Source organism: Siniperca chuatsi, linkage group LG20, assembly GCF_020085105.1.
Source record: "Siniperca chuatsi isolate FFG_IHB_CAS linkage group LG20, ASM2008510v1, whole genome shotgun sequence".
Classification (NCBI taxonomy): domain Eukaryota; kingdom Metazoa; phylum Chordata; class Actinopteri; order Centrarchiformes; family Sinipercidae; genus Siniperca; species Siniperca chuatsi.
Window position 1 is genome coordinate 15,731,873 of NC_058061.1, and position 25,157 is coordinate 15,757,029.

Here is a 25,157-nt window from a genome sequence, read left to right on the forward strand (position 1 = left end):
TGTCAAGAAAATACATTTTGGGGGGTTCTTGCAGACTTTTGATCGCTAATGGGGTACTTTGTAAATTTTGTGTGGGAATCAGTTAAAAACACACAGTTTTTCCATTTGTAATAATTTGATTGAAACATTTTCTTTCCTTGATATGAGAGAGAGAGAGAAAGCTGTGATGTACAAAACTCACTTTATAAAAGACACAATTCAAGGTGAGCCCCTTTCACCGTTTTGTACCTCTCACTTTTTCTGCTAATCTCTTACAGCCTTTTCAACCCTCAGCCTTCATCTCCTTCGTCACCCCCCTCCCGTTTCATTCCCCTATCCCCTCTCTCTTTCATTTCCCCTGTCTTTATAACTCCCCCTCCCTCTGTTGTCACTAAGCTGAAGGAGGGAACTGAGAGCAAAGTATGTGGAGTCCCTCCCAGACACTCCAGTGCTGGTTATTGAGGATCCGTCACTCTACTGGCAGGCAGGCAGGCAGGCAGGCAGGCAGGCAGGCAGGCACACTGCACTGTCATATCTTATCTCTCATCTCCTACAGTTATAGAAACTTGGATGTGATCAAAGATACTGCCAGCCATCCGAGTCCTAGCAGGCTGGTAAACGGTAAAAGAAGGGAGGGAGAAAAGATAGTAGTAAGAAAGGGAACGAGGGGGGGGGGGATATGTCCAGTGCTGTAAAGTGGTAAGAGGGAAGGCTGCAGAGAAGTGTGGGCTGGGTTAAACTGGCACTTAAAAAGGAGCTCGCTTTGGCTTTTGTGCGTTTCACCAGCAGCCAGGCTGGAAGGCTAAGAAGGACGCAGTGAAGGAGTGGATGAGACAACAGCTCCAGGGGAAAGGTGCACTCTCACTTCATTGGAACAAGTGTATTTTTAGATTCCAACTCTTTCACTTTACAGTCTTTCTCTTCTAGTCTTTCCTTGGTGGAGGCTAGCCATGGGCAGTGGTGTGGACAGGTTTCTGTGGACAGTGCTGCTGCTGCTGCCAGTCTTGGGACTCTCTGAGGCTCTGTCAGAAAGCTGGCAGCCAGGGGAATATGCAAACAACATGACTGATGCATTAAGATTCCTCTCTGACTACAACAGAACTGCTGAGGAGGTGTTCTTCTTCAGCATCTCTGCCAGCTGGAACTACAATACCAACATAACGGACCACAACTCCGCGCTTCAGGTAGGACAACTCCTGGAGTCTTGAGCTCAGAGGGTGACATGCTATCTGAACCTTTATCTCATGCTGGTATGAAATTGGCCCGTTTAGATCAGTTTTTGCCAGTACTGGCACCTCGTCACCACAAATGCATTCATGGTCAAGGGTTTCTGTGGAGCTGAGCCCTGTTTGACTTGGAGATCACCCCTATTCATCTCTCTCCAGAATTACAGGCTCAGTTTCCTCCCAACGCAGCCAACTCAGCTTGTGTGTTACTGGCAATATAAAACAGATCTGAATGCCTGCGGTGCGAACGTCTTCAAGTTTTGAATGAATTTCTAGGGGGTCTTGTGTGCTATTATGTTGGCTATTTATTTGTTTAACTGTCTGTTTTATGATATTTTCTGCATAATACAGTTTCTCCAGATGGACGCACCCGTTACAGGATGCAGTTTTACACACACTAATAGTCTTTATAGTCCTATGTGACAATATCTACAGCCGATAAAATGCCTCACCTTTGCAGGAATTTCAAAATGGGGCTTTTTAGAGGCAAGCTATGAGACATTACATTAATAACAGATTACATTGGTTTTATAGTTTCATCTCACCATATGCCTGAGAAACATTTGCATAAACACTGAAGACAAGGGAGACAGGATACCGGCAATAAAGCAGGAGAAAAGTACAACCAGGTGGAAAGTTGCAGGAGCCAATGAAACTGTAGCGGTGTGAAAGAGTGTTGACTTGCCTTTGGGCATAAGAGTCAACACGCTCATATTCATGGAGGAGGGTGAACAATACAGTCTTACTCAGTCTTACAGTCATAAACAAACTCATAAAAGCAAACGGACACACTCAGGGAAAAGTCTCTGGGTTTTTTCTGAGAGTGCTTGGACAGCTGTCACAACAGGATTTCCGTACACTATCCTGGCTTTGAACACTGGTCTGCTCACACATTGAACAAGTGCTGATGTGGCCCCCACCACAGCGGTGTCAACAGGGTCAGGGTGTATAATGTGTTCTGCTCTCCAGAATGTGTCTGGGATGTAAGGAGAAAGATGAGCAGACTTGTAGTTGCCTTATATGAACAGGATTTTTCACACACACACACACACACTTCCTCCTCAGCCCATGCAGCTTCAGAGGTGAGGGTGATTTGGTCTCGGTGCAAATGAGGCTTAGACGTGTAGAGTATCAAAGAGAATGAGGATCAGTTCACAAGCTTCTAATCATGCTGAATAAAAAGCGATGAGAGTGGATATCAATGACTGATGTCCTTTGAACCCCAGAATGAAATGCTAGCCGCTGTCACAATCAGACCTGAGGCTCAGTCATTCATCTCACTGCACACTGTTAGAGAATTACCTACACTGTGATGGTTTCATTTTGAAATACTATAAATCCATTTTGGAAACATTTTGTCACCCAAGCAGATTTTTTTTTCTTAAAATTGTACTATCTTCAAATACTTATTTTATATTCTTTACCTAAATACAAACTTTAATGTATTTCCCTTTTTAAAAACTTACAATCAAAGAGAATGTGGTATCTCATCTTGGAAAGAAACTCTTACAGTAGCATTAGATTCAAGACCAGTTATGTACACATACAGAGCACATTATGTGTTCAAAGGATAAATGAGTATGAAGATTTGTTAATGGAAAAGTTACTGTGACGCTTTGCCTCTTTACAAATTACAACACTGATTGCAGCTTGTATAACAGAAAGAATCTTTAGTTGAGAATGTGACTCTCTGGGCGGATGGATGGATTTAGGCACGCTGGAAAAAATTATTGAGAAAAAGACAGAGATTGAGAGGAAGAGCACAAAGGTCAGAGTTAATACTTCAACTCACCGTCACCGGTTTTCCCTCCTGCAGCCTGTTATTTTAGTAATGGCTGGGAGAAAGACAGATAAGAAAGGTTAAAATGAGAAAATTACCAGAATGAAGCTACTGTTCTGTCTGTTTTATCAGGATGTGTGTTGAGCAACTAGTGAGCTGTGAGGAATAACTCATTGCTCTGTGGTTACGTCAACATTAGTGTGTGTGTGTGCAGATATTTTCTATTTTCCCAAGTGTGACTAAGCTAGCTCAATTTACAGTATGGTTTGCATTTCTTTACTGTCACATGGCACAAAGTATAGGCTTGCAACACAATAAGACACCATATTTTCTCAGGCAAATACAATGTCAAAGGGGCATTATATGGGGCACATAGTGCTGCAACAATACAGCAGTAGTTCATCATTTTGTATAGAAGAAAATCAATGTGAAACACTTATTCATGGAATGTTCCACAGCAGCCTTGACTCTATCCATTCTTCTGGCACTGTCATTATATACTGAGAACGCCTACAGTACATCCATGACCTTCCAGAGTGTCATAAAGAAAAGCTCCTGAGATTCATTGAGGCCATATATGAGCACATATATCCTTGAGCTAGGGTTATTTTGCTGTTCTGTCCTTCCTCGCGACAGACAGAGAGCACTTTATTGCTCCTAGAGAGAAGATGTGTTGGTACAGCTGTCGAGCAACATATCAAGTCACAGATGAAGACATGTTGTAGGTATAGGAGTTGAATAACAAGAGCGTACAGCCATGTTAATGGCTCTATGAGGCCATATTGGTCATTATTAAGAAAACTAAACTATTAAATAGGTAAACCAAAGTATTGGGGGCGCTAGAGGACAAGTCAGTAGGATTCATCCTCTGAGCACCATGAATGTCATGCTAATCCATCAGATAGTTGTCAGTATGTTTCAGTATGGACCAAAGTGGTGGACTGACGAACAGACCGACATTGCCAACTAAAAAGAAAATTAATAGGAAAACCATAATATACACTGCTATTCATACAAAAAATCTGTTTAAAACACGCACATTATGAACAAGATAAATACATTTAGTCTCTGAAATATATTATACGCAAAGATTCCATTATATAATATGAGGTAGTGTGTTACAACAGTTATCCTAATGTAAATGTTCAACTTGAAGAGAGGCAGAAATCTGATACTGATATGAAAATGTGGCCTCTAGTACCAGGAAATGTCTGGCTGGAAAAGTCAGTCAGGTTGGACCCCAAGACAGAGCTTATGGGGTCTTTTTGCTTTATGCTCTGATGGCACTGTGCCAAAACACTGCCTTGAAAAAGATGGTATGTGTAATGACAAACTAATATATATTGAGCTTCCTCAAAAAGTAGATTCAACTCAGTTTTCCTGTTTCGTCCATTAGGCCCTGCAAATAATCAAGCCTGCCCCTGTATCAGTATCTTAGTTCTCTTCATGTCCACCATCAGTTCCTCCTTCATCTTGGCCACACTGAGCTGTAGGTGGTTCTTCCCACACCACTCAACAAAGGTGTCCACCATGTCCCAGTACTCTCAATGCTGCCCACCATCTACTCCTGATACACACATGAATATAATATAAATAACTGGCTACACAGGGAAAATAACATTTTTGGTCTCTTCACTGTGGACTTTGCTTGGTCATAAAAACACACTTTAGGACATAAAGAAGCCAAATGACTGATGATGCTACATATCCATTACCCCCTCTTTGCAGGCTTTAAATGTTTAGATTGTTGTTTCTGAGTAACTGCAGAAATGAAGGGATTCAATATATTGCTATCATTCACTTCCTCCTCCTCTTGTCTTTAGGTAAATGCATCCCTTGAAGAGCAGGCCTTCTCTGCAGCATGGGGGTCAAAGGCCAAGCAGGTCTTCTCTCTTGCTATTCTCAACTCTCTCCTTGACCCCAAAGACAAGAAACTCATGAAAAAGATCATGATACTGGGAGCTGCCAACCTGCCCCAGAAAGAAAGAGAGGAGGTTTGTTTCTGTTTCATATTTTCTAATTGGGAAATTTGCTGTGAGTCCTTGTTTTGATGAGTAATCATGTTTTTGTCACTGTATCAGTGCTGGCCTCCTTTGAACATCAAAGACTGACTGACTTCAAATCTCTTTTTTTCTTGTCTCCAGTACAACACAATTCTTAGCACCATGGACAATATTTATTCAACAACCAAGGTGCATCCACAGCCAAACATAAGCTGGAGCCTGGAACCTGGTGAGTAAATATAGAATGAAGGCTCAAAATGCATGAAGTATATGATACAGATGTTTTGGAGTTATTTGAAAGAAACAGGAATGGAGCAATGTTGAGAAATATGAAACAACAATGTGGAGGGGAAAGTCTAGAGGGAAAAAACAGTTAGAAGTGCTTAAGATCTTATCTGCTCTTGGAACAGTAACAGGATGGGCAAAGTACTTAAGAGAGGTCTCCAAATGAAGTGTCATGATGTGCCCATGATGTTAAAGCTAAATAGCTTAAACAAACAGCATGTCGGTAGCTTTTAACACCGCCGTCATGTATTGTGAACACTGGCTCTGTGTTTTGTCAGCAACAACTGACAGAAGTAATTGTGAGAAATGCTTGCCAAGACACACAGTACGACAAAGAGAGCAAATTCAAAGTATGTAGTACATCCCTTCACAAACTACATGGTGTCATTATAATAACAAACACACTGTCAACTTTCCCACCATTTCAACCATGTTCTGTGGACTTCAACTTTCTCCTTTCCTTCACCTTCATTTCCTTTTTCTGGCATGATGCATGAGCATGATGTCATCTAAACGCCAATACATCTTTATTGTTTTAGGAAAAACTTACAGCTTTTGCTTTTGAGTTATATTTTTTGTTTTGTTTACCAGATGGGGCCTGCTTCACTTTATATTTATATCCTTTTCTTTATGACTGAGGGTGTGTTGGATTTTTTTCATTTTGCAGATCTTACAGATATCATGGCCAACTCCAGGAGCTACAAAAGGCTGCTGTACGTCTGGGAGGCCTGGCACAATGCATCAGGCGTACCTCTCAAGCGGTACTACCCCAGGTTTGTGGAGCTCAGCAACAATGCCTCTCAAGCCGATGGTAAGAACTTCCCCTTGACCTTTGACATGGAGAGCACAATGTTCATAATGCTACAAATAAGTGATTAATTTAACGAAAGAGGAAGGAGAGTAAAGGAGTAGAAATGACTGATAGAGGAATAGAAAGACCAAGAAAGAACATTAACATTTAATTAACATGTCTTGTTTAGGATTTGCGGACACTGGAGCTGACTGGCGCTCTGAGTATGAATCTGAGACCTTTGAGCAGGATATAGAGAAACTCTACAGGACCATTGAACCCCTCTACCAGAACCTGCATGCCTTTGTGCGCCGCCAGCTCTACAACCAGTATGGTCCCAAATACATTAACCTTAAAGGACCCATCCCTGCCCACCTGCTAGGTACAACAGAACATTTTTATGTTGCTAACATACACTATCTGCTGACAAAAGCAATGAATGTGTACTGCAAGACGTAAGGGACTGTCCGAAAATTATTAGGGGGCAGGTGAGGTCAGAAAAGGAGGAGGGGTTATGAATTTTTTGTGTTTGCTAAAGGGTAGTCAGGGCTTTTGGAATGGCAAAAAACTGAAAGTCTACTGAAAGTTGAATAGTTACATCATAATAATTACATGAAAAACAGGCTTTGTGTATGCACCATGAATGCATTTTGCCATATGCAGGGGACAACAATCATGATTCTTTATCAGGGCTTTATTTTCTAGTAGCTGGAGGACCAATATGTCAGTTTTAAGAAACACTAAATGTGGATCTTTATATTTAATGGGGATTGAACATTATCTCTCTTTGTTCTCCATCATTACCTGCAACAGAACTATGGTTAATTTAAATGCATCATATAAAATTAACCTATGATATAATTAGGGATGGGGTTTTATAGCATTTTATTGAATCTGAATCAAGTTCCAAATTTGCTTATTGAATCTGAATCCCTTTGAATCTTGTATCCAATCTTTTTAGGTAGTTTGTTTGGTGGGGAATGAAGACATCTCTTAGTTAAAAAAAAAATACTGTTTTTATTTCACTCAGTAACCTTGGAGACTCTACTGTGCTGAAAGGGTGTAGGGCTTTCGCCACATATTTTGTCCCTTCTCTTTGACATTCATAAACTGTGTCCTGACAAAATATTCCTTTTGCTGTGAGGGAAAACTACAAAAGCTACAGCTACAAAAGCCTTCGAAGTAGAAACAACACTGTGGAAATAATAATTCTATTTTATCATAAATTAAATATCACTTAAATAATATCACTTAAATAAATCGCTGATTTTTTTGCATGCACAATGCACTTAATATTACGTGAAAGTTGTTGTACTGCTACAGGTCGCAGAATATGGTGTAACTCCAGCAATAGGCTAAGGTGGAGCACTTGTCCTTCTCAAGTTCTCAAAAATGCCACAGGTTCTTACTTTAACATTTTTAAGCAAGGCACTTGTCGTCGTTCCCTTTGTCACAAATGCATTTCGTGAAATGTATTATTTTGTATATAATGTAACATTCAATTTAAGGCTGTCCGCCATGTTCAGTCAATCTTGCATTCTCTAATAACTGTGTTGCTGAGCACGTGTTTGTATACATCACCAGTTCATTCTTCTTTCCAGATGCTTGTAGTGAAAGAATAGTTTAGGGATTCATTAGCCCTAAACTAACAGCTTAACAATATCAGGCATTTTACTAACTTGGAACTGGCTCTGCAACAGAACAGGCTATCGGAACCCATCCATGATTGTAATGAAGGTTAGGCACAACTCAAACTGTTCTACTAATGAATGAAGCGACCTGTGCCCCATTCGCTTATTCAGTTTCAGTGCTACATACCTCTTGGTTCAAAAATAGAGAGCAGCTGAAATGCTTGGGAAGCGAGATGCACCATTTGTTATGTTTACTATAATTTTGCCAATTGCTAATTCCACTTGTAATGTGTGATTTGGGCTCTGTAAAAATATTGTTCCACTAATATATTAAACTTGACATCAGGGTCCAATAATTTTGTACAGTCCCTAACATACACACAATTTAATAAAAGCTCAGAAAATCATCAAAGATGTAATCACACATGCCAGAGACCATACAAACTCAGAGTATTAAGATGCAGACACACCATGTAAAGTACATTTGTGTGCTTATCTCATACTGTGAATGAGGCATTTCCTACAGTGCCTCTGAGTGGAGTATACCATAACAATTTAGAACTGTTGCTTAAGTGTGTTTTCTTCCTCACCCTCAGGAAATATGTGGGCCCAGACATGGAACAATATTTATGGTATGATGATCCCATTTCCTGACAAACCCAACATGGATGTGACTGATGAAATGGGCAAACAAGTATGTATGAGGGGAAGATTTTGTGCCACTGGGATGGATTGCAGGGGGAAAAAATTATAATTCTGTAGGTCTTGCAGACAGTGACCTCACCAGCAGAAAAATGCCACCACAAATCAGAAATCTCATAAATCCAACTCTGTTTTTAGGTGATTATAGTTTTGTCACATAGCACTGAGCTGAAGTGACTTGATTGATCGTTTCCTCTTCACAGGGCTATAATGCCACACACATGTTTCGTGTGGCCGAGGAGTTCTTCACGTCCCTGGGTTTAGAGGAGATGCCTCAGGAGTTCTGGAGTGGATCCATGCTGGTGAAGCCTGAGGGTCGAGAGGTGGTGTGCCATGCGTCTGCCTGGGACTTTTACAACCGCAAAGACTTCAGGTAAAATTAATTAATTGAGTTACAAGTGAGCTATTTAGTGAGTTATAGTTACACTTAATTAATTGCTAACTTACAAGCTAAAACAGATATAAGATATGTTGTGATTATTGTACACTTAACAGAGAAGTTGATGGACAGTACTGTATGTATGGTCATATTGTTTTGACTCTGATCCAGCACACTGGATTTCAACAGACACAATGAAGTGCTAACTTTCAGCTTTAAGGGTGTTTGTAGATCTTCACATCCATAGCATAAACATTGTAGGACTCAGCCCTTTTTTTTCTTCTTGTGGGGGTTTAAAAAAGTTTATTGAATGTGGATGTAAACACCCTTAAATTAAATCTGAAAGTCAGAACTTTAATGTCATAGTTAGTTTAAAATGTGTTGGTGTACAGATTTAACACAAAACAGTCCTAATACTTATGGACTGCACTGTCAATACTTAAGGAATTGATAAACATGATAATACAAATGATCAATTATATTGATGTTTCATCCTCTTTAGGATCAAGCAGTGCACCACAGTAACGATGGAGCAGCTCTTTACTGTACACCATGAGATGGGGCATGTCCAGTATTACCTGCAGTACAAGGACCAGCCTGTGGGCTACCGTCGCGGAGCCAACCCCGGTTTTCATGAGGCTATTGGCGATGTTTTGTCTCTCTCCGTTTCCACACCCAAACATCTAAAAACCATTAATCTGCTGGAAAATGTGACCTCTGACATTGGTAAAGAGAATAAGATAAAAATAAATTAAATCCAAGCCACTAAAATACCCTCCCATAAAACAGATGTGGATGAATTGCTAACATTAGGCAATTAGGTGAATTCTTAAATATCTTATTCATCATCAAATGTTTCAAAAATTAAATATTGCATTGTGTTTTTCCAGAAACTGATACAAACTACCTGTTGAAGATGGCTCTGGAGAAGATAGCCTTCCTTCCCTTTGGCTACCTCATCGACCAGTGGAGATGGGGTGTGTTCAGTGGACACACTCCTCCAGAGCGGTACAACTCTGACTGGTGGTACCTCAGGTAGGCTTTTATGCACATACTTTATATACTTAGAAGATATATAAGAGTTAGATGAGAAGATCAATACCACTCTCATGTCTGTACAGTAAATATGAAACTACTGCTAGTAGCTGGTTAGCCTAATGTAGCCCAAAGACTGGAAACAGGGGGAAACAGCTAGCCAGGTTCTGTCCGAAGGTAACAAAATCCACCTACCAGCACCTCTAAAGCTCAATAATTAACACGTTGTATCTTGCTTGTTTAATCTGTACAAACTTCCCAGAGTCTTGTCGTCACTGTGAGGTTGCAAGACAACCAGTGGAGATCAGAAAGTTTGGACCATTGGACAGAGCCAGGCTAGCTGTTTTACACTATGAAGAGACTGTGGTTGTACTGGCTAGCATTCACACTTAAATGTGTGTGTGGGTGTGTGTGTGTGTGTGTGTGTGTGTGTGTGTGTGTGTGTATGTGAGAGAGACGTGAGGTGTGTTGGAAAAAGAGCACACATGCCCAGCTGACACTTAATGGATGCATAAAACTTAACAAATAAGAAAACAAACCAATCATTATACAGTTGGCTGAATAACTTTCCAGAACTTATGTCTTAGTTATGTAACCCATGCAAGTGTGTTCTAAATCTATCTCGTATTTCATTTTAAAGGACAAAGTATCAAGGCATCTGCCCACCCACCAGGCGTACAGAGGAGCACTTTGATCCTGGGGCAAAATACCACATCCCTGGAAACACACCATACATCAGGTAGCATCCTGTTCTAGTCCCACTACAATGTAATAGTTTACACATAGAGGAGATAAAGACAATCAGCTTGGGCTACTGATATTTTCATGACATGTTTTTTTAGTATTTTTCTAGCTGTCTGATTAAAGCTTTACTCACACAGACTTGTCACAAACAGCTTTAAAGATTTTTAAAATTCTATAAAATGGGGCCAGTGCCTTTTTTAGTGCACAATCATAATGAGTGTGTGTGTGTGTGTGTATGTGTACGTGCCTGCACATACATATGAGGGCACCGGGTTAATATGTGAATAAGGTAAAGTGAATGAACATGCAAGAATGGCTTGTGAGCTGGGAATTCTGGTATTCTGTGCTGTAATCTGGATTGAATTACTGGCACTTGAGTGTGGTTTTAAAAAATACAATAATGCTACAATAGCAGGAAGCTTGTTGCAGAGGCAGGAGGCCCTATAAGAAAAGCCTCTGACCCCAGCTGGTTTCTTTAACAATGTGGAAAGTGACAGTTAGTTATACACACACTTACTTAAACAGACAAATACACTTTATGTAGTGTTTGCTGAAACACACACTTACACCATTCTTATCATCTAAAGTTAGGGGTCATTTTTATTTTTGTAGTAGTAGGAAAGAATTATTATTTTTTAAATAGTCTTTAAAGGTTACTACAACTAAGTAGATAAAATTTGTTTAAATGGGTTGTATATTCTCTACTTTTTGGTAATCAGTTGTTTTTGTGTAACTTATAGATTTCTTACCCCACATCTCATTTTGATTTCTGTCTTTTTTACTTTTAATGAAATGTTTTTGTAGCACTGAAGAGATGACAAAGCAATTCTGTCCCCTGCAGGTATTTTGTCAGCTTCATCCTGCAGTTCCAGCTTCATGATAAACTGTGCGAGGCAGCCAAGCACGAGGGTCCCTTGCACACATGTGACATCTACCGCTCCAAAGAAGCAGGGGCCATTTTAAAGTATGTAATCTGATTGGGGCCTCCATTGTTCATTACACAGAGCATGAATAATGTGTTATGGAAGCAGTGAAAAGGTTTAATACAATTTCATTCTACCTTCTCCAGGAAAATTCTTCAGGCTGGCTCTTCCAAACCTTGGCCTGATGTGCTTCAAGAGGCTATAGGCACCAACAAGTTGGATGCCAACTCACTGATTAAATACTTTGACCCCATTATTAAGTGGCTGGAAAAGCAAAATGTAAATGAGACCTTGGGATGGCCTGACTTCAGCTGGGTCCCACCAATCCCTGAGGGCTACCCTGAGGATATTGGTAAGAGAGGACTGTAAAATGAATGGTAAACAGATGAAATACATGAACATTATCTGGAAGTAAAAAATACAATATAAAAGGTATAGCTGCATTCTGAATAAATCAGCATTTAAGAAAGTGGATGGGCTACAAATTGTAGTTTCTTTCTCTAAGATGTAACAAAGAAATGGTGGCAGGAAGGATTACGTGGTGCACACATGTTTCTTTTGCCTTGTTAAATGTCTTGCAGTCTGTTCCAAGATTTTCTCTGCATGCACACAAACAGAAAAATACAGTTTTCTTTTCCATTTGAAGCAAACTCCTAAAAAAATTAAAAGCCTGTGGTACATCGTAGTTTTGCTCAGAGTATTTTTCAGACCTAATTACATGGATTTTTATTACATTCCTGCATTTCAGCTGACTTCTCCTTCCCCTTGTTTACCCAGACAAGAATACAGATGAGCTTGATGCAAAGAAATTTCTGGACGAGTATAACAGCACAGCTGAGGGGGTGTGGAACGCCTACACTGAGGCCTCCTGGAAGTACAACACCGACATCAACGAAGCCAATAAGAAGGCCATGGTGAGACCCTCTGACTGACCGACTCCATTGAAACCACCTTACCATTGTTCAAGCATCATCTGTCATCAATCAAATGTGAAGGACTGTTGCATCTTATGTTGATTTTGTGCATTAAGTTAGGAATCAATAAAATGTTTGCTTGATCAAAAATGTGTCAATGAATCAATGATTGATTGAATCAGTGAGTCACTAATCAACTCATGTATGCATGTTTCTATCGATCTAGGCGACCTTATGTACCTATCTGTGCATTTTTAACCTCCATCCATCCATTCACCCTGCTTTCTCTGACACATAATGTAAAAATAGAAAAATTAAAGAGTATTCATTATTCCTCTCTAGCTTGAGAAGAACCTGGAGATGTCAGCCCACACCCTGAAGTATGGACAGAAGGCCCGTCAGTACGACACCACTGACTTCCAGGAAGGCTCGGTCAAACGCATCATCAAAAAACTCAGCGACATTGAGAGGGCCGCACTGCCCTCGGCAGAACTTGAAGAGGTGTGGAAGAAAAGGTTTTAGTTTTACAAACATTTTTTTCAGGACAGAGCTGCTGAGACAGAAATTGTTTTATTGGTTGAATTAAATTATAGTGTGAAAGCCTCAGTTGTTCTTTCTAGACAAAAATAGACAGAAAGCCAAGACGTGTTTCCTATAGCAAACAATCGTCAATATGCATGCAACAGGGAGCAGAAAGCAGAAAGCACACCACCACAATGATAGCTTATGTATGGATGGTATTTGGAAAGAACAACAACTTGCTGGAAACCAGTAAAATTGCTTATTCGAGGCAAATATGTTTTTGGCACTCGCTAACGCTGACAGACATACAGTATGTCGACTCTAGCTAGCTAACAATATCTAGCTAACGAGAGAATTGGCGGCTAGAAGCACTAGTGACGCTAACCCAGAATACACAAAGTTACAGTAGATCTCACAGGTAGTGGAAAATGAACTGTGTGTGTCCCAGAGCATTAATAGGCAGCAGGGGTTAAGAGCATTAAGCTTCTCTCAAACTAATGAAATTCCTGTGGTTTGCCATTAAAATATAACAGACACTGGACATATGCCAGATGTCTTACATGATAAACTCATAATATTAGATGCCCGCAGTGTATACAGGCAAAACTTCACTCATAGGATAAGAATTATTTAGAAGCTAGAGGGGTCATGAGAAGAGACTGCACTGTTTGTAATGGTTTTTCTCTAAAGAATTTTAAGCTTAACAACATGAAGCATTTTCCATCAAAGCTCTCAGTCTGCCACCTCTATCAGCTGAAAGCACACTGGTGATCAGTTTGACATGCGTTTAGTTTCAAAGCATTGATCATAGAGCCTGATAAACCTTTGCACTATTCATTAAACAGCCATGAACACACAGTAACTGTGAACTGTCTTACCCTAAAACAGGCTCCCCCCTCCCCCCAACGGTTTCTGTCCCAGTTAGTCCAATCTTTATGTGATGGAAAGGCCATGTTTTAATACATGTTTTATACTGTAGACACAAGATGAACAAATTATTTGGGTTTGATTTTAAACCTGTTTTCCTACTTGGGAGGAGCAACACCATGACTTTGTTTGCTTGTGTGTTATGCTTTTTCCAAACTGTAGTGTGCAAGTATTAACCAACTGCAGGCTGGTGCACTCAAAAACAAGTAGTGACTGTAATAATTGTCAATATGTAAATCAAACATAATGTTCAGAGATTCTCACTTTCACTTTTTAGAGTCACTTGTTTCTCTTACATGCCCATACCCTTTTCCCTCCACCTGAGCACCCGTTAGAAAGCTTGCACATTTGTTTGTCAAAAATCAAAACCAGATAATTTCTGATGGTTTCAGTGGGATCTAATGCTTGGTCGATGTCTTTACCTTTTCAGTACAACACTCTCCTATCCAACATGGAGACCAAGTACAGTGTGGCTGAGGTCTGCAGAGATAATGGGACATGCCATCCGCTGGATCCAGGTGAGACTATGGAATATATCCTAATATGAAGAGTTTAACTCCAAAGCATATAAATAAAATGAATAATGAAGCAAAGGTGGCATTTGAGCAAACAGTGCAGTAATTGCTTAATACTTGCCCAATAATTAGTGGCAAATTAATGAATTAATTGATACATGTAATTACATTCAGCTACTATGAAACAATGTAATAACTGTAATAGGTGCAATAATGATCACTTTGCCCTTGATCTAATAAAAGACATCATGAATACTCTGCTGCATTGTACAATATACAGTAGGTAAAGTTAGTGTAATAAAAGAATGTGCTGTGTTTCAGATCTCCAGAAGATCATAGCAGAGTCCAGGGATTATGACGAATTGTTGTTTGCCTGGAAAGGATGGAGAGATGCTGCTGGCAAAGTACTTCGCCAGGATTACAAGAGATATGTTGAACTGGCCAACAAAGCTGCCACACTCAATGGTATGACCTTAAAGAGTAATTTTACATCCACCTTGAGATTCTCCCTGATCTCTCTTTGCTTGAAAAAAGGTGGGCCCTGGAGAGCAGGAGAGAGCAGTTTGAGAATTTAATTTTTCAGAGTGAGGGCTGTTCTGAAGTCAAAGATAATCTGAATGGTCATTTTAAATTGGTGGAGTCAAAGAACTGCTTTTGACACAATTCCATCAGCACTTACCAACAATGGTATGTGGCTGATTTAGATTGACTTGGCTATACAGAGTCGCCATTTTGTGAAATATGCTGATTCACTTTCTTACCTAGGGTTAGATGAGAAGATTGTTACCACTTTCATTTTCGTACTGTAAATATGACACTACTGTGAGCAGCTGGTTAGCTTAGCACAAAGACTGGAGACAGGGGGAAACAGCAAGCCTGGCTCTGTTCAGTAACAAAATTCACCTGCCATCACCTCTAAAGCAAGTTATGTCTTGTTTGTCTAATCGGTACAAAAACTGAAGTTTAAAAACATAATTTCTTATGTCGCTACAAGTACCTTCCTGGAGTCTCTGCTGTTAAATAGTCTGGCACATAACCCCCTTGTGCTGGTAGGCAGATTTAGTCACCTTTAGACAGAGCAAGGCTAGCTGTTTCCCCCTGTTTCCAGTCTTTGTGCTAAGCTAAGCTAAGTGGCTTCTTGCAGTAGCTTCATTGTTACCATACAGTCATGACAGTGGTGTAATCTTCTCATTTCTGTATTTGTTTTGCCAGCGTTTTGGTGATTAGTCTACCTGCCCACCGGCAAAATATATACAACAAAGAATAGCTTCTTGGCCTCCCCTTTTAACGTTAAACTCTCTCCATTTAGGATATTTTTGCTTCAGAAGTAGCTTTGCTCAAAAGACATGTTTGCATAAACCTCAGTCTGCATTGCCTACATTACAGACTTAGAAAATACACCTCACTGACAAATATTTTTTATCCCTGGTACTGTCTGTAGGTCACTCTGACAATGGGGCTTTCTGGCGCTCCCTGTATGAAACCCCTACCTTTGAGGAGGACCTGGAGACTCTGTGGAAGGAGCTGGAGCCACTCTATCAGAATGTGCATGCCTATGTTCGCAGGGCTCTGTACAAAAAGTACGGCTCCAAGTACATCAACCTGAAAGGACCCATTCCTGCTCATTTGTTGGGTGAGTAACAAGAGGAATGTTTGGGGACTGAATTTTATTTTTAAGCTAGTACAATATTTGGGGCTTTACACTGCCATAAGAAATGTCGTTTTGATTATACCGGGCTTTCAGGAGTCGAGGCTAAGGTCACAGGCCAAAACCACACTTCAGTCAGTAGTTCTCTGTGGAATTTAAAGGATTCTAACATTCTAGCCCAAAGTCTCCTTTTATGTTGAAGCATACCCCATTGATATTCTCTTGTTGGCTGAAGATGCACTTGGATTTAGGTGGGATTTTTATTTACTTTCAGAGGCGTCAAGCGTGAGATTGCGTGTGACAGTTCAACACGGTTAGGGACTGGACTTACTCACAGTCACAAATCCCACAAAGGAGAGGATGACTTTCCCCTGCAACTTTTTAGACCTAGATATAGGATATATGAATGCTGTCTTCTGTCCTTTCAGGCAACATGTGGGCACAGACATGGTCTGGCATAATGGATTTGGCCATGCCCTACCCACATGCCACGCAAGTTGACGCCACTCCAGCTATGGTGGCACAGGTGAATGAACACATGAACCAGCTGTTGCATAATGATCACCGCTGTACACATGAATACACAAGGATACACCCAAAGAACACGCACTCACATGCACTCTTCTACCACTCGCCATGCAGCTTTAGAGGTCAAGGATCAGTTTGTTTCAGTGGAAATTAGACTTGGATGTGGTCCAAGCAAAATGAGGATAAATAAAGAGTAAATATGAATATAATCTATACATATTTTCAAGGGGAACAAATATGTTACTTCCTTTCCTTTTAGAACCATAATTTGTTTACACTTTGTGCAGTCATCTATTTTTCTAAATGTAGCTGTTGCTTTTTCCAAATGCTGAATATCTCATTGCCTGCATAACTGTTTACATATATGAACACATGCATCCACTGCATTTCACTGATGGTCTTCTTTTCCTGTTCAGGGCTGGAACGCCACCAGAATGTTCCAGGAATCTGACAAATTTTTCACCTCACTGGGTCTGCTGCCAATGCCAAAAGAGTTCTGGGACAAATCCATGCTGGAGAAGCCGTCTCAGGAACGCCAGGTGGTGTGCCACGCCTCTGCATGGGACTTCTATAACCGAAAAGACTTCAGGTAAAAAAAAAAATCTTCCCAGAGTTAGTTCTAGGATCTGGGCTAGCGAACACTAGTAATTTGAGATGAGATGTGTTATACTGAGGCAATGTCATAACAAAAATGATAGTGAGTAGTTCTCTCCTGTTGATAGAGAGGACCAGCATACTGCTGTCTAACCAAATTCCCAGATATACTGTGTGTATATATATATATATATATATATATATATATATATATATATATATATATATATATATATATATATATATATATATATATATATCTGATTTTCCATTTTCAGCCATTAAGTGCATGGAAGCCAGAAAGATGTAATATTTATGAGTTCTTTGCTGTACTTGTTCGTGTCTCCAGGATCAAACAGTGCACTGTTGTTACTATGGATGACCTGATCACGGTGCACCATGAGATGGGCCACGTCCAGTACTTCCTGCAGTACAAAGACCAGCCTGTGTCCTTCCGTGATGGAGCCAACCCTGGCTTCCACGAGGCCATCGGCGACGTGCTAGCCTTGTCTGTGTCCACTCCCAAACATCTGCAGAGCATCGGGCTCCTGGACAAAGTTGAGAACAACCACGGTGAGTGGCCATGACCATGAGTACTATATAGTTCTGTAAAAGCATGTGATGTTTTAACACAGCGTTCAGCTCATGATTTTGGTGTTTCTGTCCCTTCCTCTAGAGGGTGATATAAACTTCCTGATGAGCATGGCGCTTGACAAGATCGCCTTCCTACCTTTCGGCTACCTGATGGATCAGTGGAGATGGAAAGTATTTGACGGACGCATCCCACCGACTGAGTACAATAAAGAATGGTGGAACCTCAGGTAAAGCTCACCAGCATTTTTACAATTACAAAGTGCATTGTTTATCATCAAAAAAAAAAAAGAATGATTAAACAAATGTAAGTTAATCGGTTAATTGTAGATTTATTGTGTAATAAATAAGTGTATCTGTAAATTATTTATTTCAATAAAAACTTTAATATACTTTATTGCATTGCAGAATGAAGTACCAGGGACTATGTTCACCTGTAACCCGTACTGAGGATGACTTCGACCCAGGTGCAAAGTTCCACATCCCTGCTAACGTGCCCTACGTGAGGTAAATATTCATAATTTGGCAGAACAAACAGGGCACCTGATAACTGAGCACAGATAGACTGATAACGGCTTCAACACACTCCAATGTACTATATCTAGACAAGATAAATACGCTGTAGAACATAATGTGCGTTTACTCACATGGCTCAAAAAAATCCGTCACCGTTTCAAGCAATTGATGTGACATCGCCAGTTTGTTTTGTGTTTTGCTGTGCTTTTCTGGTTTCTCCTGGCATTAAAGCATGACAGCACATGTTTAATGATGTTCAATCAGGTACTTCGTTAGCTTCATCATCCAGTTTCAGTTCCACAAGGCTCTGTGTGATGCTGCCAAGCATGATGGGCCTCTACATACCTGCGATATCTATAAATCTGAAGAAGCTGGGAAGCTGCTGGGGTTAGTACACACACCTACACACACCCAGAATGATATGCAACCACTAATAGGGATTCCACAAAAAATATCCTTAATGTACCATCTATGCCCCGTGGTGCATTAGTGACATGAAAAACCTCAATGTAATTAGAAATTAAGTCAAATCTCAGCTCTTTTCACCATTAAAAAATGGATTTCATACTAGAAACTGATGACTAAAAAACTATGTATATTGTATTTATTTTGTTCCATAGATAACAGACATGATTGTGGCACTGAGATTATGAAATATGTTCGTATTTGTCAGTGCAGGAAGCTGGTGAAAACATGCTTCATGCTATGTGTGTAATTCTCTCTAGAACACACTCTTGCTTCTGATCCTTGTCTCCTCTGACCCTTCTCTCTGACCTGTATTAATGTTTGCAGTGATGTGATGAAGCTGGGCTTCAGTAAGCCCTGGCCCGAGGCTATGGCCATGATCACCGGCCAGCCCAAGATGAGTGCCCAGCCACTCATGCAGTATTTCCAACCTCTCATTCAATGGCTGGAGGCAGAAAACAACAAGAACAATGATATTCGCGGGTGGCCTGAGTACGACTGGAAACCTTCAAGTTCAAGTATGTCCAACACATTCGTGCAGCCACATACTTTGATACTAACTAAAAGCACATGCATGTAGGCAAGCCTATCGTAAGTTTTCCAATCTCCAAGCCAAATGTGTTTTGAACGCTTTCCCAGAAAAAAGGCGCACAGAGGCATTAATTTTGTTTTTCTCTTCTGCTGCGGCTTACAGTGAAATCAATGTTCTGCTCCTCTTGTTTTACTGATGAGATCCTGCTGAAAGCATGTATACAGATTAGATTGATGAGATTCTTAGCAACAGAGTGAAAGAGAGAGCTAGGAAGAGAGAGTGGGAAAAGATAACACAGCTGTCGTTGTGCAGGTGAAGAGAAAAATGCTGAATTCAGATGCAAAAATGAATAACTAAGTGTGGAAAGAATATGAAGGAGGTAAAAGAAAGTGGTATAATTTCTTCAGACTACACTGTGCCAAAAGGGAGTAAGTTATTATTATGTGGCATCAATACCAACACAGAAATTTGGAGACAGATGTTTTGTGGAGGTTATTTGTACAGTGTCAACAACAACAGTGTCATTGATACAAAGCACCCATATATCCTGAAAATCATCAAGTTACAAAGCTACAATAGTGACACTTTCAGACCTGTCCAGTCCAACTTGCGCCGATTTAATAACCGCAGAGATTTAGGCATGTTGTGTGCCATCTGTAGGTAGGAAGAGTAATATCTTGTGTATTTTTTCTACTTTTGGCAGGCAATAAATATTACAGCTTCACTTTCTTTTTTGAGCTGCTGTTCATTTGTTTGAAATTTTAGATTTTAAAGCTGCAGCTTGTTAAATATGTTAAATATGAATGAGTGAGTTTGTGAGTGAGTGAAAAACACTCACTCTAGCATTGTGCTTACATGGTATTTTATGTGTGTCCAGCAGGTGAAATAAAAGCTAATAAAGTGGACTTCCTGGGTATGAGTGTGGATGACTCAGCTGCCATAGCTGGCCAGTGGGTCCTGTTGGTCGTGGGTCTGGTCCTTTTGGTGGCCACCATCGTATTGGCCTACAAGTACAGGTCAAATAAAGCCACAATGGAGCTCAAGCACAACTAGACATCAGTGATGGCTAAAAGGCTAAAGTAAGGCCTGACTTACTGTAGCTAGCACAGTGCCAACCTCAATGTGAACATCAGTGTTTTTGTGTACAGTACAGTACATCTGATCAAATTTGTTATTCTTTTTGGCCTTCCTCCTTATCTAGTCTTGTATATTTATTGTATACACTTTGAGTCAAATTATTTTTTGCCTATGCAAAAGTTCATTACAATTTTGTAATTTATTTGCAATATTTGAATGTTTAGGGAGGAAATGTTTTAAATGAATCTTTGTAAAGTCATTAACTGCAAAAGCATTTTTGAATATTTGATTTTGTTTCTTTTTGTTGGATCCTCTGCATTTCTACAATAAAGACATTAAATATGTATTCTGCCTATGTGTTCAAACAAGACATCATGGAAAACCGAATGATTAGGGTAGCAATAAAACTGCAACAGTTGTTAAAAACAATTTAATTACATTGAAACTGCACAGTAAAGAACGACACCACCACAGAGAGCAGAGTTTGTGCATTGATTTCAGCCCTTCCCTCTTTACTCACAGAGTCAATGAAGCCTCTGTAGCAGCCACAGTCACAACCTAGTGATCGAGTGGTAACGCAACAGCGTTATCCAGTCTACTTTCAGTGCTGCAGGTTGACCTCAATGGGGGCCAAAATGGCTTGGAAACAATCCAAGTGTCAACTTACTGTCTCGTACAAAAACACAAAGCTTAGGGACCGTGAAAAAATGGCCAATGACATATGCATTCAAATAGTCAGTTCAACATAACTTGTCACTATGTACAAAGTAAAGCCAGAGTTTAGTCTCCAGACATATATAACATAATGTATTATTTAATCCAGTGTCACGACTCCCTGTCAAGATATCCAGATAGGTTCTTTACTGTAATAACACAAGACAGTGTAATAAATAATAATCGTGTGCTCCCATCATCTCATCAACACATGTTGGCTAATTCTACATACACACAAAAAACTATTGCTTTTCAATTTGTTGCAGGGGTGCTTAGATGACTCTTGCCATGGAATTTAATGTGGACAATTAAAACATGTCTAGCTGGGCTCTAAAATTATTATTATTATTCACCAATGAGTCCCAATTTATCTCTGTACCTCTGTGTATTTATTCCCTGAAACCAGGGAAATCATTTTTCTACATAGCCTGAAAACCTTTTGCATATGAGGTCCATGCCACAACCATAACTGTATTTGAGATGCAAGTCTAGGTAATGCTTGCACTGACATGGACATTCACATAAAGATGCTTGTTCACTCATAACATTCTAAGTGCAGTTTGAAGATTATCTCCAAAAGACTGCTGTAGGTTTAAAACCCTTACATAGCCTACAACCACTGACCACAAAGTGATGCCTGGGGACAAAGCAGGAAAGACATACACAATCACAGAGAAAATCAATAGACTCATTCCTCTGATTAGAGAGGAAAACAGACATGGTGGAAATAAACATGACCAGCAACTTTTCTCAGAGGATTCAGAAATAGAAAAATGAAATGAAAAAAAACATGCAAACACCAAGTTCAGTACATAAAAACCTGCAACGTAATCAAATTTACAATTTACTCTTGAATGCAACCCCGATTCCAATGTACAACACTGCATTCATCAAAAATACTTACCAAATTACAATCTCTGAAACAAAATGTTCAGTATATTGCACTGAAATCTGCTGAAGTTAAAAAAAATGTAATCCACAATTGGTCCATGCGCTGTAAAGTTCATGTGGCTCGACTGAGCCCATTGTTCTTTGTTTGGCCCGTGTCAAACCAGCGTGCCGGTGAGTGGTAGCCTCAGTAGTAGTAATGCTGCATCTCTGTCCAGTTGGTGATCCAATACTTTTTCTGTGGCTCCTCAGGCTGAAATCCCAGATTGAACTGATAGCGCTCAGCCTTACGAATTTTCACCCCCTGGTGCTTCGGCATTATCCGGTAGTAGATGGCTCGCTTGAAGAATCCAAACTGGTGGGGAAAGTGAGAGAGAAAGAGGTGACATTAAAGAGGATACACTTAAACAGCGGGAGAGCTGGGATTAATGGCGGATTAAGAAGAAGATTTAGGATTCACAGGCTGAGGAAAATGAAGTTAGGTAAGAGATAAACCCACAGTGAGTAAGACGGAGAAGAAGGATAAAGTAGTGAAGACAAACAAACTGATATAAATGTCAGCAGGGCAATGCACAGTATTAGCCTGAAAGGGAAGTAGAAGCAATGTTAGGTAGATACAAATAGCTGACATAAAAGAGAAAGTTAAGTGGTAAGCACCCCAAGCTTAGCGCTGTAATTAATAGTATCCAAAGTAAATCCACTTATAGGGGTGTTGTTACCCAAATGCCCCACTGGTGTGTGCAGTTGGGGGACCCATGAGGTCCTCAGTAGTCCTCAGTCAGCCTCTCTGTCTCAGAGGGCTGGATCTTCATCTCAGCCTTCTGGGCCTTGGCCTCATACATCTCCCTCCTGTTGGCCCTCTGGAAGAAGCCACACTGGGGGTGGAGGAGGAGGACGAGGAGGGTGCATGGAGGGGGTAAGTCAAAGGTTAGACTAATGGCTCGATATGGAGGTTAGAGATCAGTCAGATGAATGGGTCAACAGCTATCACATAATCCAGAGAAGTATAAACATAGTACATGTGGAGAGATTCAGAGCTATTCAAAGTGTAATCAGTACAGTAATGATTGGTAGTCCCACCTTCCACAGTATCAGAATGATTATTCCCAGTAGAAGAATTCCCGCTACAGCTGCAGAGATGATGATCCATAGCGGGAGCTCATAGGATGCCTCCACCCTATCCACTGATTCTATTTCTACAGTAAACTACAAGAAAGGTGGAGAGAGTCAAGTAAAATCCTCATCACCATCATCACCATCATCATCATCATCATCATCATCATCATCATCATCACCACGCACCACGTTAGTCTGACTGTCCATCCTGATGGTTGGCTTATCTGTAATGAGCTTCAGTGTGGCCTGACCTCTGACCGTAACTCTCAGAGCATTGAAGTAATCCTGCAGGAACACACACACACAGCATCAAAACATTTTCAAAATGAAGTCAAAGGTTGTAGAAGCCCAGAGCCCACATATACTCTTTCAAGGACCTGGGAAAAACCTGCGTTTGCTGTTGGTGTAGTATCGTAATACAAGGTCTCCACTCTGTGTTTGTGTCCACTATCAATCTGCAATTGCTGAAAAATTTTCTGGGTTGTTTCATTTATCAAGGCTGGGCTAAAACTGCACAAAACTCACAGATGCTATTGCTAAGTACAAGATTGTTTAGGAACATTTAGTACATGACTCAAATCAAAACTGAGCAATAAACATGCAAAAACATTTGTTTTATATGGCATATTTTTACTTTAGGACTTTGAAAATAGCAACAATGCTTGGAAAGGCGAGCACAACTCATTATAGTTTTTCCTGAACCGAAGCAGGAAGAAGTCATGGGCAATTTTATTAAATTATTAATATTGTGTGTGTGTGTGTGTGTGTGTGTGTGTGTGTGTGTGGATGTAGCTGGTGAGCTGACCTCAAGCATAGTGCTGTTCCACAAACGGGACCGGACATAAATCTTGGCTGAATCCGTCATGTTGAACAGTGGACAGGTAAATGTCACGCATCGTGCTGTCCCCTTGGAGCATTCCTTCAACACACAATGAGAAGGAAACAACTATTATGCAAGTGAACAAACACGGACAATTACACCATTTTGCTTTTGCAGATTTTTTTTTCGGGATGTACATTAACAGTTTAGAAAATGTGTATTAACGCCAGTCTACTGTAAAGTCTAGGACCCCTTACGGTTAAGGTAAGGTATTCTGTTATAGGAGTTGGGAGGCTGCCGGTACAGTAGAAGATTCACTCTTGCACTCAGTGATAATGTTCTATATTACAGTCTATGCTGAGTGAAAGTAGGTCGTTGCTAGTGGTTTCTAGCCGCACTAGCAGCATGGCTCTAGAGATGGCAGTGCTGGTCTGTCGGTCAGTCAGTCTTTCTACCAGACTGAAATATATCAGCAACTATTCGAAAGATTGCAATGGAATCTGGTACAGATATACATCATCCCCAGAGGATGAATCCTACTGACTTTTGTGATCCCCTGACTTTTCTTCTGACACAACAAGCAGGTTGACATTTGTGAGTGAAAAGTCTCTACAACTGCTGAATGTACTACCATGCAATAAGGTGCTGACATTCACAGTAACACTGGTGTGAATTCTACTCTCAAAAAATATAGATTCATCTGCATTTTTCATTATTATTACTTGCTTTACCATTCAACTTTAGAGTTGCTACAAGTTCTTACTTTATTACTCTTGTGCTTGCTATACAGTAATGTAGCATCACTGTTCATAATCTACTGAGGACACACAGATAATGTAGTGTCTGTATATGAAATAGCAGTTATGTGATTTCTTTGGTTTGTACTAGCTAGATTCTGTCTGTTGAACAGGAGAGGTGAAATGAGGTGACCGCACTGTCAAATATAATCGATGTATTCTTCCAATGACACATAAACTGCTCATGAAAGCGCTTGATAAGGCAGATCCATTTCTTACCAACAAGTAGGTCTCGGCTGCCTGTGGCTCAATAATATGTGGCTGGGTTGTATCATCATCATCCACCACGATCTGCCGTTTAGTACGCTTTCGTCCGCTCCCTGACAACTGGGAGACAAGAGGGAAAACGGAAAATGAAAGAAGGAAGCAGAGGAGACAGAGACATGACATCAGAGGGCTCGTGGTAATTACTGGTTTTGATAAAGACATTACCAAATTCTTCTCAGAATAGCATTGTCATTTCCACTGTCTATATCTAGGCCGCACGCATTGTGACTTTCTATTTGGGGCTCTGAG

The 25,157-nt window shown here is 40.3% G+C and overlaps 2 protein-coding genes across 5 annotated transcripts in view; one reads left to right on the plus strand and one right to left on the minus strand.

Annotated features, from left to right (window-relative positions):
- The first annotated feature begins 450 nt into the window (after nucleotides 1–450).
- On the plus strand, nucleotides 451–20,652 carry ace (angiotensin I converting enzyme (peptidyl-dipeptidase A) 1). Of its 3 annotated transcripts, none has more exons than XM_044179732.1 (26): nucleotides 451–832; nucleotides 907–1,163; nucleotides 4,809–4,979; nucleotides 5,130–5,217; nucleotides 5,941–6,084; nucleotides 6,254–6,445; nucleotides 8,291–8,388; nucleotides 8,600–8,769; nucleotides 9,278–9,501; nucleotides 9,666–9,810; nucleotides 10,451–10,549; nucleotides 11,396–11,518; nucleotides 11,624–11,829; nucleotides 12,255–12,391; nucleotides 12,734–12,892; nucleotides 14,271–14,358; nucleotides 14,677–14,820; nucleotides 15,797–15,988; nucleotides 16,432–16,529; nucleotides 16,948–17,120; nucleotides 17,475–17,698; nucleotides 17,802–17,946; nucleotides 18,125–18,223; nucleotides 18,497–18,619; nucleotides 19,025–19,215; nucleotides 20,110–20,652. In XM_044179732.1, the coding sequence occupies exons 1-26, from the start codon at nucleotides 808–810 to the stop codon at nucleotides 20,280–20,282; spliced, it is 3,888 nt and encodes a 1,295-aa protein (XP_044035667.1). In that variant the 5' UTR covers nucleotides 451–807; the 3' UTR covers nucleotides 20,283–20,652. The 3 variants fall into 3 exon arrangements, with proteins under 3 accessions (XP_044035667.1, XP_044035666.1, XP_044035668.1); XM_044179731.1 differs by having other exon boundaries at nucleotides 452–832; nucleotides 20,107–20,652; XM_044179733.1 differs by having other exon boundaries at nucleotides 453–1,163; nucleotides 20,107–20,652.
- Nucleotides 20,653–20,722: 70 nt separating this feature from the next.
- The window catches only part of itga3b (integrin, alpha 3b), a 36,205-nt gene continuing 31,770 nt past the window's right edge, over nucleotides 20,723–25,157 (minus strand). The window contains exons 21-25 of one of the 2 annotated variants that reach the window (XM_044179734.1): nucleotides 24,861–24,968; nucleotides 23,830–23,943; nucleotides 23,211–23,309; nucleotides 22,989–23,114; nucleotides 20,723–22,263 (exon numbers count right to left, since the gene is read on the minus strand). In XM_044179734.1, coding sequence (XP_044035669.1) covers nucleotides 22,096–22,263; nucleotides 22,989–23,114; nucleotides 23,211–23,309; nucleotides 23,830–23,943; nucleotides 24,861–24,968 — 615 coding nt within the window. In that variant the 3' untranslated portion in view covers nucleotides 20,723–22,095. Of the gene's footprint in view, nucleotides 22,264–22,627; nucleotides 22,784–22,988; nucleotides 23,115–23,210; nucleotides 23,310–23,829; nucleotides 23,944–24,860; nucleotides 24,969–25,157 lie in introns of those variants that run through there. The other variant, XM_044179735.1, reaches the window with a different exon arrangement.

Excerpts from the sequence above, each read along its gene's own strand:
- ace (XM_044179731.1), top strand. The coding sequence starts at position 808 with ATGAGACAACAGCTCCAGGGGAAAG. Across the intron at positions 18,620-19,024 it reads GAAGCTGGGAAGCTGCTGGG|TGATGTGATGAAGCTGGGCT; the intron begins GTTAGTACACAC and ends TAATGTTTGCAG. Across the intron at positions 19,216-20,106 it reads CTGGAAACCTTCAAGTTCAA|CAGGTGAAATAAAAGCTAAT; the intron begins GTATGTCCAACA and ends ATGTGTGTCCAG.